The following is a 19798-nucleotide window of genomic DNA, read 5'->3' as shown; positions in this document are numbered from 1 at the left end:
AAGAAATAAAGAGTGAAGTGAGGAAGGAGAGTGAGTTGAATTTAAAAAAAAAAAAAAAAAAAAAAAATTTGCAGTACCAAAATAAGCATGCCAGAGTTTGTGTGTTTGTAGTTTGGGGAAGAGCAGAAAAGTGTAGGGTCAATAATGAGTCAGTTTGAGCTGTGTTGGCAAAGAGTTGTTTGCTTTGAAGTCTTGAAGTAATGAGAGCATTTTGAAACACACTTTTCAGCTGTGGAGAAGTTACGGGTGTGGGTACACGTGTATGTTTGTTTCCGTGCGAGTGTGTGCCTTTGAAAATGTGTGTTTTTGTCAAACTGCAGTAAGAAGAGTTAATCACTTCCTACAGCAGTGCCATGGGAGCAGTCGAGGCTGAGAGAGAGGGAGAAAGAAAAGAGAATTGCAACAGAACGGGGGGGCAGGGCTGCCCAACAGTCTTTGAGCACACTAAAATGAAACATTGCGAGCCTATGAATTAATAGTAAGTCTGTGTGAAAATAGCATCTGTGATGATTTGAAAGATGTGTGATGCAGCAGTCATTAATAAACCAACGCCAAAATCTGTTTGTACCAACACTAGCACTGACTTTAGGATAAATCATGTATAATAGTCTCCAGAGTGCAGTAAAACTCTGCTTTTACCAGAGTTTATTTGGACTATTTGACAGGATGTGTCCTCATTGAGTGCGTGTGTCTGTTTGTGAGGCTGTGCGTGCAGTGTTTCATCTACAGTTCCTTGGAGGATAGCCACAGGTCATCTTTTAAGTAAACAACAAATGTGCAGCACTGTCCAACAGGGGATTTCAATAGAAAACAAGAAACTCAAACATGGTCACTTTATAAATAAACCAATTCTTAATAGGACCAGAAGGACCGAATAGTCTGACTCATACACACACACACACACGCACACACACACACACACACACACACACACACACACACACACACACACACACACACACACACACACACACACACACACGCACACACACACACACACACACACACACACACACACACGCACACACACGCGCACACACACACACACACACGCGCACACACACACTAAACTCGAAATTTCACATTCACACAGTTACGCTTTGTCACGTCCCTGTTCAGTGCATAACTTCTGTTGGGCTGCTGTGCCTCATTTCTTGATAAATGATCTGTTTTGGGCACTTAATCAGACACATTCTATCTCTTACACACACACACATCACACCCCATACATCACAAACACTTACAAATCATCAAAACAGATACACATGTGTATGACAGATGGAGTTCAGGGTCAGAGAGATGCTGTGTTTGTCATACTTGTGACAGATTTACAATATGTTCCATGGATGTGTAATTCACGATGTGGGTGTGTTTGTGCGAGGTGATGCGAGTGAGAAATGTGTGAGGTCATTGATTGCACAGCCTAGTCTGTTGCAGGATCATTGCACCCCGAACGCTCAGGATGTTCCTGCAAATATAATGAATAAATTGGAAAGTGTTATAAAGTTATAAAGTTTATGTCATTTCTTGCCACTGACAATGCTAGTAAATCTATAAAAGGATAACCACGTGATTGTAATGATACAAGGATTACTCCAAGGTGTTACTTTCAATTATTTACAAATGATTGTTCCATTTTTAAATCATTTCTCGCCATATTAGACTTTTACAGCTTGACAATAAAGTATCAAGAGCCTGAGTCCTTCTTTAATTTTTAACTATTACCAGTTTTGGAAATACCTCACAAAAGATTTTAAACACATGCAACTTTCAAAGATTTTTCTTGCAAGAATAAAACAGCTGTTCTTCAAGACAGCTGAAATTAATCCATCATCCACTGCTGTACGGTAAACTGGAGAGGACAGCAAGAAGGAGATGCACATTTGAAAACTTCACTAGACATCAAACCAACCTCAGGCTTCAGAAGCTGCCTCTTTGTTTTGCCTGGTTTCTCTCTGATGTTCACCTGTGTTAGACAGAGACTGAGGAGATGGCGGTTTGTTGAGATAGCCGGTGTCAGAGTAGAAGCTAACAAAAGCCTTTCAAGAGGCAGAGCTGCATCGTATTCTGAGCTGTTTGCGGTAAATGCAACTGTCAAATAAAAGTCCATTTCTAAATCAGCAGAACCAGAAGCATTTAAAGTAAAGGATGCAAAGGTCAGAGGTGCATTCTTCCTGCGAGGACAGATGGATCATGTGTGAGCGAAGCACCTGCGGCTGTAAATATCAAAATCTGAGCGTGAAATGAGTGAGAATGAGACATGGATAGAAGGACTGAAAAATGACAACACGCAGTGGTCGGTGAGAGCCAGAGGAGACCCACCACTCATCATGTGTAACCTTTTACAATTTTTTGCCATAATTGCTGTCTGGCCTGAGTGCTGCCAGACCACCCCCCTCCCTACACACACACACACACACACACACACACACACACACACACACACACACACACACACACACACACACACACACACACACACACACACACACACACACACACACACACACACACACCTCATTTATTGGGCCAATAAGCGCTTTTTACCTTGCAGTCGACACGACCTTCAGCTAACCATCCAGTGATGGTGAGAGCAACAGGCAGACTGGTTACCTGGCGATTCTTTCTCCTTTTTTTTTTACCCTCTCGTTCTTACAGTACGAGTGTTTGGAGAGGAGAGGGTGGAAAAAGAAGAGAAAGCAGGTAAGGTGAGGAGAATAGGTGAGAATTAGAAACACAAGGTGATATATAGATTGAGCTGATGTGCTTAGAGGTATTGTGGCATTGGGTGTTGGGATATTTTTTTGCTTAAAGTTTTCCACAGTACACACTGACACTGAAAAAAACACTGGACCCAGGGTATGCTGAAAAAATATATAGACTTCAGACCTTGAACCATTGTGTGATTTGGTCCCACATGAAATTTTGAAGTTGATTTAATATTTATTTAACCCATTAAACCTGGCAGACCGGCAGGTGGGACACAGTAATGCTGTGCTCATCAGTGTTTAAACTCGCAGAAATAAATTTTAAGTCCAAGTGAACCTCGAAAAGTTTCAAAAGATTTTAGTTTGTTAGGTTGAATTACGGGGGATTGTGAGTTTAAATATCTCACACCGTGAACCTCATAAAATTGATTAAAAGCTGGAACAAGCCAATACAGAATATACTGCACTGTACGACTGTCGAATATAATGATTTGTGCATCCTTCAGCTTAATGAGGAAATTAAATTAAGACAAGTATGTTAAATTATAAAGTTAATTTATTAATGTGGATAAATACTGTATGTGAATATGGCAGGCATTTGAATATTTTTTTTTTACATTTTCTTCTCTACCCTCTTCTCTGATTATGGTCATTCTTAAATGCATTTATCATTTAATAGTCAGTGACTATGTTCACACGCGCAGCATGACAGTTTGACATAGTCCACCTGCACGAGGTTACATAGATAATGGTTTATAATGAGGTGTGTGTGTGGGGGGTGGGGAGGGGGTGGGGGGTGGGGGGTGGAGGGCGGGGGGGGGGTCAATGTGAAACAAGGTGAGTGAGAAAATGGAACGGTGGATAAATAGATGAAGTGGAAATGAGGGATAGTGGAGACTAGAAGTGAACTACCTTTGAACTACTGTGTGTCAGAGGATCCAGCTTTCTATTAGTTCTCAGGGATGTGCCAGGAAATGAGAGTCAGGGGAGGACATGGGACTGTGCTCACTCCAGCCTCCATCTCTCTGTACCTCTCCATCCCTGCCTCTCCCTCTCGTTACCTCTCTCCTCCTCTCACTATCTTTACTCTCCTGTCATCACTTTCTCCCACCATCTCCCTCCTCCTCCAATGCTCTCATTACTTTGTCATCTTTTGTCTTTCCCAGTTCCTACTCTGTCTGTCCCACCTCCCTCTCTTTCTGCCTCATCTCCTCCGTCTCTCAGTCGTCTCGTTCTCCTCCCCTCTTGTGTCCTCCTCTCCAGCCTCATTGTCCTGAAGTGATTCACCTCTCCCATGTACTCACAGTCACCACTTTTCCAACCTGTTTCCCACTGAGGCCCCTAGACAGTAAAAGCTATGATGGAACATGTCTCCATTATCTTTTGTCATCTACTCTTGCTTTGCGTTCAGAGGTACCCAATTATCTTAATGCTAAATTGAATTTGGTTCCAGCTCTGTGATTGTTGTTGACTCACGTAATCCATTTTTATGAAAAGCGGCAATCACTGCTAAACTAATGCAGTTACAAAGGCACCGGCTAGGCAGTAATTATGCTTGTGGAGTCGTTAGTTGTATTATTTTTTTTCTACAAGGACAGCAGTATATTTACTAAGCTCAGAGTTGATGCAAATGTGTTTATTTGTGGTGTGGACAGTTGTGATCCTTTGGGTATTATTGTTTGTCAGTGTCCTCCACTGTCCAGAAAAAAAACACTTTTTTAAGCTCCTACCACAGATTGGTAAACCTAAAAAAAATAAAAATAAAATAAAAAAATAAAAAAAATCCTAAATCTAAATGCAGTTTATTCAAAAGTGGTATTTCTTTTTTTTTTTTTTCAGGGAATCCAGTTGAAAATGTGCAGAAGTTCTCACCCAAGTGCTTCATGTGACTATCAAGAAGAAGAAGAACAAACTTTTTCTTTGAACCTTCTTTGAAGGTTTCGCAGTTAACATGGCCTTTTCTGAGCTTCTGAAATTATTTTTGTCGTCACTAAGCTCTAGCTATTCATCGTATGTAAATGTTGTGTTTTTTTCAACATGTTCCAACAATTGTTCCTGAAACAGTGACCCTAAATATTTCTGGGCTTTTGAGGTGCTGCAACATTTGTTTGTGCAGGGCTTTACCTCCAAACCACAACTCTATATATATAATTCTGTGATTCATCAATGCTGAATCAGTGTTGTTGAAAGGCCACTTATTACTGCATACTTATCAAACAGGTGCTGTTGTATCACTCTCTCCATGACATTGTTAAAAAATAGTTTATAAAAGTTGATATCCTTTTATCTACTGGAATTTACAAAGCAGTTTGGCTGAGGGATTCAAAGTGGAAGACTGATGGATGATTATACATGTGTCAGTTAAAAAAAAATACAAATTCCTTTAATGAAGTCATTGCAAATAGCCATAGCTGTCACAAATAATTTTGTTAGGAATGTTAGTTTTAAATATTTAGTGACAATAATGTTTAATGAAGATTGGATTTTGTGTTTGAGCAGTTACTTATAACAAATTGTAAGCTGTTTCTTCCTTGTTTCTGTGTGTTTGTGTTACAGGATGGTTACTCCCAGTATCACTTTGTGGGCTCCGCGTCAACAATAGAAAGAGACAGACAGAGGCCCTACTCCTCCTCACGAACTCCATCCGTCTCTCCTGTCAGGACATCCCCAAATAACCGCTCTGGTGAGGAACACAAGGCACTTTCAACACAGATATTATGCATGTGTCAATGGGATTATGTATGTGTGTTTTCATTCTCGCTTGGTTCTCCCTTAACAATCAGTTTCAGTTTAAGATCTACAACTAATGGTAATTTTGTTATTTGAGATCCCCCTCCTAATGAAGGTCATTTAAATGTGGTGTTTTGAGTTGGGATTCAGTCAATCTGGCAATTAATATAGGTAATGCAAGTTCAACCAATCTACAAAATATTTGTGGCAGCTTGCAATTTTGCTCAATTCCTGTGATTTTATCAACAAAAATATTTCATTTACAGTCAACTAGGCTCTTCTACATCTCTCATCATCAAAACAAACCACATGCTGGTTGACTGGAAATGATTATAAAACCAGAAGAGGTGGGACTTATGGGAAATGTGGTTTTATCATGAGAATTATTGTCACACTTCCCTGCATCAGTCTCATCATACAGTATGTATACACCCTTCCGGTCTAAGAGAGTTCGCTTTGTTTTTTTGCGAATACAGTATTTATTGAATTAAAATTTTAGAAAGCATTTAAAGCACTTATTTTTACAGAAGTACAAGCATATTGCAGTCACAGACTGTTCTGTTGCTACGTCACTTTTATGACTTTGGGAATTGTTTTTGTAGATTTGAGCTCATGGTTTGTTAAGTTCCGGGAAAAAAAAAAAAAAGAAAATCAGAAATAAAAAAAATGTCAGCGATTGTTGTGCTGTGCAGTAAGTACACTTATTATCAAGGGAAGTGTTTGTAATAACCAGTTTTTGCATTTAAAGGATTTATTTCATTCTCCTTTCAGCTGTAAATTCTTGCTCTCAAAGCGCCCCCCACCTTTTCACTCCTTTGTGGGGAATGAATTTAGTCTGGTAAATGACACAAGGATACAACTATCTAAAAGTTAACTTGTGTGCATATGTATGTCAGACATTTGTACAACCAGAAGATACAGGACACGTACATTTTGATTTGGACACCAGCCGGTAGCATCAACTTTTACCAGTCGATCAGTCTTCCCACCAGTCCCAAATAGCTCGTAGCATCAGTGCTTGCCGCCCAAAGCCTTTCATGCTGTAAAGTATGATTATCGTTAGCCTTTAGCCTGAGCCCATTGGCCTTCATGCTTTGCAAAGGGCACATTAGCATTAGCTGTTAGCATCAGTAGTAGAAGAGCCTTTAGCTGTTCTTTCTCCACACTGGGCTTAGCAAGCTGATGAGGCAGAAAAGTACTTTTCCTTCCTCAAGGCTTAGAGAGGTCTTCAAGGACCCGGCGAAGAGAGGGAGGGAGGGGGAGCAGGGAGAAAAGAAGTGTGTATTTGTGTGTGAGTGTGAGAGGAGACAGAGAAAGAGGGAGGGATGTGATAAACAGGGAGGAGATAAAGAGAAAAAGCAAGGAGGCAAGAAGAATTAGGGATTGAGGGATGTTTAATGCAGGGAGGAAGAAGTGAAGGCTGAGGATTTGACTTTGGCCAGCGACATTGAAAATAAGGAGTTTTGAGATCGTTGTGCGTAGAGAAATTTGCGGATATCTGTAATACATTGGAGGGGCAGGAGGTAAAGTAGGAAATGGCTGGAAATGACTCCCATCTTCTCTCCTGCTCCTCCCCTCTCTACACACCATGTCTCCCCCCTTTGCCTTTGTGCTTGTCAGCCCATTCTCGTTCACCCGTTTCATTCTCCTCTTCTTCCTCCTCTTCCTCCTCCTTGCAGTAATCCTACTTTCTTCTCACCTTTTCCTCTGATCTCTCACTTTTCACAGGCCATCTCAAAGCACACACACACACACACTCTAACACACACACACACACACACACACACACACACACACACACACACACACACACACACACACACACACACACACACACACACACACACACACACACACACACAGATACACTCTAACACACACACACAGATACACTCTAACACACACACACACAGATACACTCTAACACACACACACACACACACACACACACACACACAGACACACTAACACACACACAGATACACTCTAACACACACAGATACACACACACAGATACACTCTAACACACACAGATACACACACACAGATACACTCTAACACACACACAGATACACTCTAACACACACACACACACACAGATACACTCTAACACACACACAGATACACTCTAACACACACACACACACACACTAACACACACACACACTCTAACACACACACACACAGATACACTCTAACACACACAGATACACACACTCTAACACACACACACAGATACACTCTAACACACACACAGATACACTCTAACACACACACAGATACACTCTAACACACACACACACACACACACACACACATGCATCTGTGTCTACTCTCTGCATACGCTCCAATCCGGCTCCTTGGAGATGGATCAAAGCAGACGGGAGTAATGATGGCGTGTGAGCACATAAAGGGGGGGGGGGGTGATGGTAAAACTGTGAAAGGGAGGGAGAGGTTAGAGGCTGCAAGAGAGAACAGAGGGGGAGAGAGACCTTTGCATCCACCGTGGCCCCCACAGGGTCCTGCTGTGTTTTGTACTGATAGAATGAGTCTCCCAGGCTGTCCTATCCAGCAGTTACAGCCAGGTCCCCGCGGTAACTGTAACCAGTCGCGATGGCGCTGTCTCTGGAGGTGTATGTGACACGGCTGAGCTTCTCCCTTAATATAATCTGCTGCAAAGGTGTCAAATGATGAAATTAAATATCAAATATGTAAAAACATGATGAAAGACCAGCTCACCACAACCAAATAGTCACTGATCGTGTGGAAAAAACACGTTCCTTTCGTATTTAAAACAATAATTGAAATCCCAAGGTTCTCCAAAAAAAAATCACATTAAAAGCCTTTATTTTATTTAGCTCGTCTGTTTTGTAAGTGTTTTTGCCACGGTTTGTTCTCTCATACCCTTTTATCAGGAAACAGGAGAACAGCCAGAGAGAACAAATACTTTTTTATGCCCATTTTCAAAGTGCCTTACATCTCCTTTTTTGTCCAGAAATATGGGAAATCTTTTGCTTGTGCAACTGAGAGCGGTGCTCTCCACTAAGTTTGTGTGTGCCTTGTATATTCACACATATACATATTGAGTATTGATGCAGTAGCTCCAGTCCTACAGTTATCCACAGTTTTCAAAGTTGGATTGAAAGAGTTTATTTTTAGCCTGTCCTTCACTTCTGAGGGTATAGATTATATATTCTGTATAAATATGCTGTACGTATGGTGATTAGTTACAAGAATGTTTAGCTAAGCAGACTGAAAGGGCTGATACACAGGTAGGCAGGATTCTGGCAATTCACCGTGTCAAGATAAGAGGGACTGAGTAAGCACTTAAAGTGTGCTATAAGGGGATTACACTGTGACGTGTGTGTGCGTGTGTGTGTGTGTGTGTGTGTGTGTGTGTGTGTGTGTGTGTGTGTGTGTGTGTGTGTGTGTGTGTGTGTGTGTGCGTGTGCGTGTGCGTGTAAAACAGAGAGGGAGACCTGGCCATGTATAGTATGTGTACAGTGTGTGTGCCAGGCCTGTCATTGCCTGTGCATACTGTGTGTGTTACTGTATGAGTGCACACTGATAGAATACACATAGGTGAGAGATGACGGCTAGATTTTAAACAGGATGGTGTTTGAGAAGAAATGAGTCATCACGTCTAGCTGTACTCTAAAGTTAGGAGTACAGTTGTGAAAACACACACAAATAGGAGTCCAAATTGGCATGAGGCTAATCATAAATGTATTTGTAGATATACTCCTCCCTTCAGTTGTAACGTCTGACACTGCTCAGATTGAGAGTGCATGAACACTAGATTGTAAACAATAAGAGAAATTAGAATAGATAGCTAACCAAAATAACAAGTATTAACAGGAACAATTCCACAATGACTACGTTGCGTATGCAGACATTTTTTACAACAATACCCACTTTGATACAGTTAGTAGGGTTAACAACATCCTGTTTAAAAGCAGTTCCAAAGAGCCCATGATTGGCAGTTTTGTCAAATGTCACCTTGAAACTCTGTACAATGCACTGTACTTTCAAACTGGTCATAACCATAATCTTGTATTATCATAAATATAAATCAGATTAAGAAGTTCTATCCTTTATATTTGATTACAAGCAGTTGTTTTGAGCACTGCATAGAGACATGAAAACTACATGATCACCCCGGTTAGGGTTTTATGGCCTATTATGGTATTGTTCAAGTTAAGACACATTTGTTGTTACATACACACGCACACACAAAAAAAATAACTACATGAATAAATAAGATATGTTTGTGTGATGATATAATGTCCCAGCCCAATATCATGCCAAAGCGTGTAATACACCCATCACTCCACTAGTCCATGTTACAGTCAGTGCTACATTTTGCCTCACTTTGGTATGCAAAGTATGTTTGTGTGTATGATTGGGATCAAAGAAAAAGGTTGTGACAGAGGGGATTTGGCAAAGTACAAAAGTGCTGCAGTCCCAGTCAGGAGATGGGTGAGGATGGTTGGAAGGTTCAAACCCAGAAGACTGGGTGTGAGTCTGCGAGAAAGCAATGTGAATTTCTTTTTCTAAACCTAACCAAGTATATATTTTTTTTTTAAACCATGTGTTTTTTCACACCAAGGCAAGGGCAAAAGATTCATAATGTATGCGGTGTTGACCTGACGAGTGTATTACACCATTTTGCGTATTGCCGGGTTGAATGTCCAATGTTCAGTTGTGTCGTACACTACGAGCAGAGTTGAACTGACTGCAGCTCAGTCTGTTTTCTTAAAGTGCTGCTTTCCAGTTTGAAAGAAGAAAAACAGAATATGTTATCTAAATTAAGAAAATGTATACCAGATGTGAAATTTTATATTCAAATAATGTGTCCAAAAACTTGTGCGTGTGTTTGAATTCCCAGAGGTCCTTTAACACGCTGGAGGTGACCCCTTCTACTGACAAGCTAAATGATGAATAATGACTGTGCACCTTGAAAGACCAAGACACAAATATAAGCATGCAGAGTGTGAAGGCTCATGCTGTTCTGGGTTTATTGCTCATTATAGTGTGTGTGTGTGTGTGTGTGTGTGTGTGTGTGTGTGTGTGTGTGTGTGTGTGTGTGTGTGTGTGTGTGTGCGTGTGCGTGTGCGTGCGTGTGTCCGTGTCCGTGTCTGTGTGTGCGTAGCGAGCGCTCCTGCCTCCCCCAGAGAGATGATGAGTCTGAAGGAACGCAAGATGGACTATGATTCCACGGCAACCAACGCTGGTTTCCATAGCAACAAAGGAGAGCACACATCCCGGAAAGATGGAATGGCAGGTGTGTGTGTGTGTGTGTGTGTGTGTGTGTGTGTGTGTGTGTGTGTGTGTGTGTGTGTGTGTGTGTGTGTGTGTGTGTGTGTGTGTGTGTGTGATGGAGAGACAGAGTAGAATTAAATGATTCTATTTTATCCTCCTCTTTATCTTTCTTTCTCTTCTATTTTCATTCCCTATTTCCCCGTTCACTTATCTGTCTCTTTTTGACCTCACACTATTTTTCTTCTTTTACTCACACAGAGTATTTTCTTTATCCTTGCCAGTTTTTCTTTCCAGTATCTTTCTGTTTGCCCTCTCACTATCTCTCCTCTCTATCTCTTTCTTTTTCCTCCTCTTTCTCTTCCATTGTCTATGTACCTCATTATGCTTTGGTTTACTTTCAGTTTTTGTTTTTTATTGTTATTATTTCTTTCCTCTGTATTCTTTTTTGTCTTTCCCTAACAATGCTCTGTTGAGGTGATGAGGGACACACTAATTGCCAGACTGTTAGACAAACTGCGTAAGGTTTTGGACTTTAATTAGTTTATTTTTTTACTAAGCTAATTCTGGGGTTTTCTACGGCTTTGTAGACCTTTGAATAATTATTATTAGCGTAAGCATCGGTTATCTTTCATTGACAAAAACCTGTTGTCCCTCTCTTTTATTTCATCCATCAAGTTCAAGTGTCCTGCGGAACATCTACGTTGTTCCGAAACTCTTACCTGACGGCCAGCGATGATATCAAGCAAAACCAGGTGAGTAGCTAAATGCACTTTTATATGTACACAGAGCTACACACCAACACAGTGTTCCCTGCAGTGCATGCGTGTCATCAAGGCTCTCATAAATTGGCATATGCTGTCATGACAAGGTGTTTATTAAGAGAGATAGCAGCGGGGTGGAAGAGGCACACGCACACGGGCATGCAAAAGCTGTGATAAGAGATGCACTGGCAGAGTGTGCGATGGAGGCACACCCTCGGTTCAGGCAGCGTCAAACCACAGCAACCTTAAACCACACCCGACTGGCCATTAAAATCATTGCCTCGGTTGATTGCGCTAATTATTTTTGCTTCTGTTTAATGGCCGTGGTGGTGAAGAGAGAGGGATAAATGAAAGCATCGCAGCATTTGACCCAGAAAAGATTTGAACTGAAAATTTGGTTGGATTTCTTCATCTGTTTTAAATGTATAATTAAAGTATGAATTCATTTTTATGGCTACAACTCAACTGAATAAGTGAAATGTGTGTATATGCTCAGGGTTTTTACACATTTGAATGCATTAGCCTGAGAGTTATAGTGTTAGAGATGAATTGCTCCCTTCAATACCTGCATGTAATAGAGAATTCACAGCATGAGCCTCCTCCCCACTGATTCCCATCTGAGCTTTGTTACCCGTGTGTCTGCCTTTCAAAGCCTTTTACCCCTTGTATTCACTCTCTACCTGCCATTTTCCCCTCCATCTCTCCATATTTATTTACATCCCCTTTTTTCACTTTTCTCCCATAACCCACCTTTCTGTGACCCTCCCATTCTTGCACCTCATCCCCCCCCCCTCCCCTCCTACCACCCCTGCCACCTCCACCACTCCCCCACCAGGGTCCGGCCCAGCCCTGCGTCGTGCCCCCCCTGCCCCAGCAGGACAGCCCATCAGCAGCCGTGTTAAAAGACTACGACCCCTACCCTCCACCTCCTACCTTCCCCCAGCCTCAGCCTCCGCAGCCTCCACCTCACAGCCAGAGCCGCAGCTTTGACGAGGCCTACTACGAGGATCAGGTACCTCCCCCTCCACCCCCCCAGCCGCAGCCACAGGTCCAGACACAGGCCCCGCCTCAGGCCCAACCCCAGCAGCCTCCGAGCTCCACAGGACCGCCCAGGGACCCGCGGGAAGATCTGCGCATGCACCTGGGCCTCAAGTCCACCGGCAACTACGTAGACTTCTACTCGGCCTCTCGGCCATACAGCGAACTGAACTACGAGACCAGCCACTACCCGGCCTCACCTGACTCGTGGGTCTAGTTAGACTATAATGATGGGGGGGGGGGCAAGAGAGAGTCTGTGTGTTCTTGTGTGAAAGGGATTATTTTTGCAAGAGATCAATAGCAGATTAACACAACGTGACTATAAGTGGCATTTTGAAAAGGGAAATTTGTCTTCTCTAAAACAAGCGGGAAGACAGAGGTGGATGGGGTTAAGAAGTGAAGTCAGGTCAGGTGACGAAGAGAGACTGTGCATGTGCATGCGAACATTTTCCTTTTTTTTCCCCAGACCACTTTATTTCTTTCAAGTCAGCTCCATTTCACCGGTGAGTGGAGCCAGTGGGAGTAGATATGAAGAAGTGTATTTGACAGGGGGAACGAGGAGTGGGAAAGGTAATAAGAAAATAACCAAATGGAGTGAGTATGCAGATGCAGAGAGAGGAGGCGAGAGATGGAGTCAAGGAATAATGTGGAGCAGATGAGGGAGAGCTCTCACTCTTTAGGAGCAGGGAGTGGTCTGACCTTCTGTCGAAGACAAGAGAGGAAGAGATGAGGGACGAAGATGGAATGAAGGTTCTCGAGGAGGTCAGGGAGAATAAAAGCACAGAGAGGCACAAGGCAAGAAGTGGATGTTTACCATTTCAACAGAGTGACAAACGTAGCACTGCTTTTATCCCCCTTTTCGTTGCGATGGCCTTGCTGCCTCCAGAGGCTTCTGAATTTGTTTCCAAGGAATGTCATCATCAAGAGACTTCTTTTTTTGCCATCATTCTTTTACATCTTTTTTATTTGTACTTTTCTAAATTTTCACTTAAAAAAAAAAAAAAGCATTTTTATTTTTTTGTGTACAGTTCAAAGGTGATATAGTGTGTATATTACACGTTTTTGATGGGCCACTTATGAAAACATTATTTATTTTCCATGACTGACTACTGACTGAAACAACAAAAGCAACAAAAATACATGAATGATGAATACAAGACTCACAAACTCCTGACATCATCAGGATGGATGTCAGCGGACACTTTTGATTTTTGCCCTTTTCCAGCCAGAGAGGAAGCTGTGCAATATTTGCGTTTTTTTTCTCTCCATCAAGAGAATTTCATTGTGGACATGATTAAACATCAACAGCAGTTCAAGGCTGCCAGAGCATTTGATTGGCAGAGTGGCATCGCTCCCGAGTCCCTGTCGACAAAAGTGCTTTTTCACTGCCTAAAGAATATATGTGTATGTTTAAAGCACACTCTCTGTCTTTAGAAAGGGTTGTCTTTTCAACTTGGGGATCTGATCTGTTTGACAATGTCAACGTTCAGTGGTTTCTCATCATCACTTGTGCATAAAAAAAAAACTGGTCTGTTCAACAAAAGCCACAATGAATATTGTACATCTTAGTGTACACTAGGGAACGATAAAAATAAAGACATGACATTGTGCCAAACTTTGACACATCGTGGACCAGTCCTAGTGTACTTTAAAGGGATATATTGTCGAAGTTTACAGTGACAATGACTTAATGACTCCCTCTGCTGTTTGTAACTTTTATTTTCTTGTGTTTTGATCAGGTAAAGCCGTACTTATTGCTGGGGATTGTGGGTAACGTTTCCCTCCCATAGATGTACAGACCTGCCTCTCTGTGTTGGCTGAGCATGTATGGGTGTGTGTGAGAGTGTGTGGACACGTGGATGTGTGTTTGTGTACATGTGCATGTATGTGACCGAGTGTGTGTGGCCTGTGTGTGTACACGTAAACTTGAGCGAGCGTATCTATGCATGCATGTGTGTAGTAGTGTGAGTATGCCTCTGTTGCGTGTATGTGCGTGAGCGTTCCTGTATAAATCAATGTCCAAACAAGGCATTCCTACTGACAGTTTGTCCAGATTTACAACATGAAAAACCAAGGTAAAAATCACTAGAATGAATTGTTGATATAGAATGACAAATCTATAAATATATGAATATAAATATATATATAAATATATATATATATATAATTTTTATGTGCTGATGTCAGTGTCACAAAATGCAACAAATGTTCGCAGAGAAAAAATGATTATGTGGTGTACAACAGGACTCTTGTTCACTTGACCTAAACATGGAAACTGCTGATCGGGACCCCCACCCCAATCGAGACAAAAGAGAAACCCCACCTGAAGATGCTCAGGCTCTGGTGCGAGTTGTGTGTTATTGTGTGTCGATGCTTCTTAGATGACCCTGCTGAGAGAGGACCGTACTTGAACACAAGGAAAAATAAAAAGACTCTTTGCAATCAACTGCTCTTGATCATTACGACTGATTACATTTTTCACAGAGATGTCGGCATCTTTCCGGAGTAAGCCACCGTTAGACGTTTCCATCGCACAATTTCTGTGTTCTTCTTACAAGGCAAAATTGATCATGTATTGAATGGTGGGGGTTAATCTGACACACTTTGATGTGTTTTAGATTAATTCACATGTTTGTGCTCTTTCTTTCAGGCTTTTGTTCAAACGAACTTCAGGTGCCTTTGAAGATCTAAAAGAAGTATGTAACGTAGGGACGTTTTCCTTCCTGGAGCCCTCCTGTGGTTTCTGAGCCAGCCTTTTAGAACTGTTCTGTAAAAAAGAACATATTGAAATATTAATAACAGGTAATTCATTTATTTATCCAGGCAGGTAAAGCCAAGAGATGCTTACTCAGTACAACCGTATTTTTAGAGGTCAGTAACTACTGTAAATATATGAATTTACAAGGGGACCAGGTCCAATATCATGATTAAATAACATAGTGTTAAGCCTCACAGAGGTATTAATTTCAGTGCTATTGCAGTGGATTGTACTACAATAGATAAATATTCATATCATTGTCACTAAAGCTGTTTAGAAAATACAGAAATTCATTTTAAGGGAGTTAAAGGATAATTACGGTCCATTTCTACCTGCCTTATTTCCCGTAGATGTGGCTTTATATGTTCAACATTTGGGGCAACTTTGATGGTTGACTCAGTCACCCTGCGTATTTATCCATATGTACGTTAGGCTGTTAGCTCGACCCACAGACTATTGGATTTACACTCTTTACAGTCTCCTCATGAATGTCTTGTCACATATATGTGCTAGTGTAGCCTCAGATGGATGATCATTTAATTGTAACAGAGAAATCAGCCCATAGTGACAGTACATACAAAAAAATCCAACATTACAAATCAAACGTAAGCTGCTAAAGTAAAAATACATGTTTTCACAAATTTGTGGCATTCATTGGCATATGTGCACATTTACCTGCATTAGCAATGAACATCAGAGTTAGAGTAGATATTTTCAGTTGTACGCTTCATACTGTATCTTTTGGAAGCATAATAAACTTTCCGTGTTGTGGAAAGTTTATAGACAATAGGGACAACACAATACAAAGTCAATAAATTCCTATTTCTTTTACAGAAGCCATTTATCACTGTTGTCTCTAACAAGCAACACCGTTAACATCTTGATACCATCATCCGTTCACGCAAACATATTTGCTGGGTACTTGACTGACAGGTGTGTGGGAGCATGTTGTATGATAACGCATTGGATATCAGTCCTATTCACACTTCAGCTGATAATGACCCCTTTCAGATGCAGTATAGTTAATATACTTACACAGCGCAGCAGTGATAGGCATGAAAGGGGGCTTGATATTTCACTGTGATGTTGCCCCAGAGTGACAGCAGTGGGATGCGGTTAGAGTGCTGATAATAATAAAGAGATGTAAAGAGGAAGATGTAGGGGCCCATGCAAACACCAGCCTCAATTATCATGTAATTGACAGTGGACAGACATCAAAGATGCAGGAATGGAAATTCTTGTAAATTGTGTTTTTATAATAGTTTTATCCCCTTTTTATGTCGCCAATACACCTTTGATCCCATTCACCCAGATATCCATTTGGATTGAACTGAACTTGAAGCATATAAAATGACTGAGGCTGAGCCGGAGGTAGCAGTATTTTACAATCCATTGGAATTCATGTCTCCCCGCTCCCCCTTCTTTGCTGCTGGCTGGGTTAGGCCAATGAAATGTAGTGGTGGATAATAACTCCATTGCGTTGATGATTAGCCTTCACAATCGAGGCAAGCCTCCTCTGTATGAGCATCATCCCATAGTGGAAGGCTGGAGTAACTTAATGTGGCATGAAAATAGCTCCTCAATTTCCCTACGCACAGTCTCGAAACTGCCCTGTTCCACCCTGCAGGTGCCTGCGGCCATCACTGTTTTACTCCCTCTCCCAGCATTTTCTCCCGATACTCTCAGAGCATTTCTGCCCATTCAGTCGTGACACACCTCAAGCTCAGAGGTGTGTGTATGTGTGTCTACACATGCTTGCATGTCAGCGGAGAACCAGGGAAATCATGAGTTGGAGGGTTAGACAGAAAGTAAGATGTAAGGGGAAACGGAGGGAATGGACAGAAACGTAGTGGGGAGCAGGTGGAGGGTCTGTGATTTATACTTTGAGGAGTTAAGTATGAAATCAATGTGTGTTTAAGGAGAAGTGAGGCTACACAGAGCCACTGTGTGCCACAGATAAACCTTGAGAAATTAATGTTCTCATCTGAGAGGGAAGGAAAAAGGATGGGTGGAGTCTCAAGGACACACAGGGTGATAGGATGGACATTGGACAAGAAGACGGAAAGGGAGAAAAAGAAGGGCAGAGAATAAATGTTGAAGGAGATTTTGGAAATAATACATAAAGTAACTTCCATAATACCGTAGCAACAATGTGAGTAGTGGCAGCAGTGCCACTTTCTTTTTGAGTTATGAAAAATAAAAAATACATTCGGCTGAGAGCAGTAAGTCAAATGTGGCAGCAACAGCTGGCAGCTCAAATAAGTCCCGATGCTAGGGGTCAAATCATATGCCAGCTTAATGTTTTTATTTAACTTGTTATAACTTAAGAAGTTTCTGCAAGCAGCATAAACCCTGAGGAACCTTCTGGTCTATAAAACATGAATGGACACATCAAAACAAAATAATACTCAAATACAGAGAAACGTTTTACTTTGAAACCATTTGATATTTACTGAAGTCCATTATCCCCTCCTTTAGGTCTCTTTTTGTCTCTCTCTTTTTGTCTCTACCAACTCTTGAAAGAAGTATCTGTCTCTTCACCTGCTAAATGCTCCGCTGTGTTTCACTTGCTAGTTGCTAACTTTGTCTGGTGTCTCTTGCTGATTTTCAAGAAAGGGAGGTGAGGAGCAAGAGAGAGCCAAAACAGTAAAGCTGCAAGCTGAAAAACCAAAACAGTAAACAGTGAAGATGCTGTTCAGCTCTGTGTAGCTCAGACGAACTGCAGAGTGAGCTGATAATCTCTACACGTAACCCTTTTCACCGGATACATTTTCATAGTTATTTTAAGTATATGCTGCTCTAGAATAACCAGGTTAGGCGGTGGCTTTCTAACATTGTTCTTTGTTAGAGGAGTTTGCTCGTTACAGCTCATTTCATTGCAACATCCAAGCTTTAAACTGCAGAGTTCATACGTTACATTGCAGCCAACAGCCTGACCTGTGAAAATATCTGGAGTTCAACATTGTTTAGATTTGACTTCCAACTAAAGTGGAAAAGCACTTACAAAAAGTTATCTGCAAATAGCCTATTGTATGCTGGATTATATGTCAAACAAATATGGATTGTGGTGGATATTTTACTGGTTAATAGTATTTTATTTGTTATGTAGTCACGGCTGAATCGCTGCATCAGTGGTAAAGAGGAGGATGGAGTGCAATTATGGAGGCAGGGTTACACAGGCTTAGGATGAGTACAGTACAGGAGAGGAGAAGGCAGAAAAACAGGCAGACACACAAGGCTGAAAAGCAGTTTTCTAAATCCCCACTTATTTGAATCAACTACGTGTGCCTCTCATTTTTCATTTCCCCTGCTGTCATAAAGTCTGCAGCAACAGAAATAAAACATGTCAGGAAGCCTCCCTACAGCGACATGGTCACTTCTGTTTGACATGGGTGTTACCATGGTTCATTTACACCTGTGGGAAATGGCGGTGCTTCAATTTGATCTTTGCCAAGAATTCTTTTGCAGGGCACTTATGCTGAACAAGTGCTGATTAACAGAGCTGAAGATAGCCACAGAAAATCAGTTGTGATTGAAAACATTTAATAAAATTTCTGAACAAAACATCACAGTTCAGCTAAAAAAAAAGATCATTTGATATTGATTTGGTTTTTATTACCTCCATCACAGAGGCTATGTTTTTGGTGCGGTTTGTGTGTTTGTCTGACATTTTTTTTTAAATACTTCCTGATTTTCATGAAACTTGGTGAAAAGGTGAAGCATGGGTCAAGGAAAAATCCATAAAACTTTGGAGCGTCTCCAAATCAGCCGCAGATCCACCAATTACTTTTCACTTTAATAAACATTGTAAGATAGAACATTTGGCCTGCTACATGCCATACATCTTACAATCCAGTAGATGGCAGTGAAGTTCAAAAGCAACAAAACATGAGAAATACAATGATTTATTATCACAGTCACTGACTGAAGATCACAATCCACATTCATGGGTACCAGTAATCCTTTAGGATACACGTAAACTTGCTTAAACTTACAGTTGCTGTGGAGAACTCGAGGACAGTGGTTTCTTAGGCGATAATAAAGTCTAAAAATGTGCTTAACCTTGCAAGCACAGTGGCTATGTAGAAACAAGTTCTCCTTTAAATCTAAATAGAAGTCCCGAAGACAATTTGTTAAAATTACACAAAAGTAAGAGTCTACAGGCATGCTAGCAGCTTTTTTTGAAGCTCTCTAAGCACAGCATTGCTTTGAGCAAAATGCCAACATCAGCGGTCTAACATGCTCACGCATAAATTGTTGATGTTTAGCAGAATTAAAGTTTACAATGGCCACGAGCTTAATTTCCCATGTTAGCATGCTAACATTTGTTAATTAGCACGAAATACAAAGCTGAGCCTGACAGAAATGCCTTTCGTTTTACACATAGTTGGTCATTTAAATGAATATTGAACTAAGTACAAATACAAATTTGATCTGACGATGACACGAGATGAAAACTTGGATGCCAGAGTAATTACAATTCATCCAGAGAAGGAAATTAATTTGTGTATCTAATTGTCCGATATGATATGATATGATAT

The 19798-nt window shown here is 41.2% G+C and overlaps 1 protein-coding gene across 1 annotated transcript in view; it reads left to right on the top strand.

The window, feature by feature from the left end:
* Positions 1-14945, top strand: part of ctnnd2a (catenin (cadherin-associated protein), delta 2a) — a gene marked incomplete at its 5' end in the record, with an annotated part of 127295 nt that extends 112350 nt beyond the window's left edge. The window contains 4 exons of the mRNA XM_069705581.1: positions 5265-5391; positions 10591-10722; positions 11376-11452; positions 12297-14945. Of these exons, the coding sequence (XP_069561682.1) occupies positions 5265-5391; positions 10591-10722; positions 11376-11452; positions 12297-12716 (756 nt within the window). The remainder of the gene's footprint in view (positions 1-5264; positions 5392-10590; positions 10723-11375; positions 11453-12296) is intronic.
* Positions 14946-19798: the final 4853 nt, after the last annotated feature.

The sequence above is a fragment of the Brachyistius frenatus genome, unplaced genomic scaffold, assembly GCF_029030835.1.
Source record: "Brachyistius frenatus isolate BFR_SWC_R1_liver_20210118 unplaced genomic scaffold, ASM2903083v1 Contig_57, whole genome shotgun sequence".
In the NCBI taxonomy this organism is placed as follows: domain Eukaryota; kingdom Metazoa; phylum Chordata; class Actinopteri; family Embiotocidae; genus Brachyistius; species Brachyistius frenatus.
The sequence above is the reverse complement of the archived record's forward strand: the minus strand, read 5'-3'. Positions and strand labels throughout refer to the sequence as shown.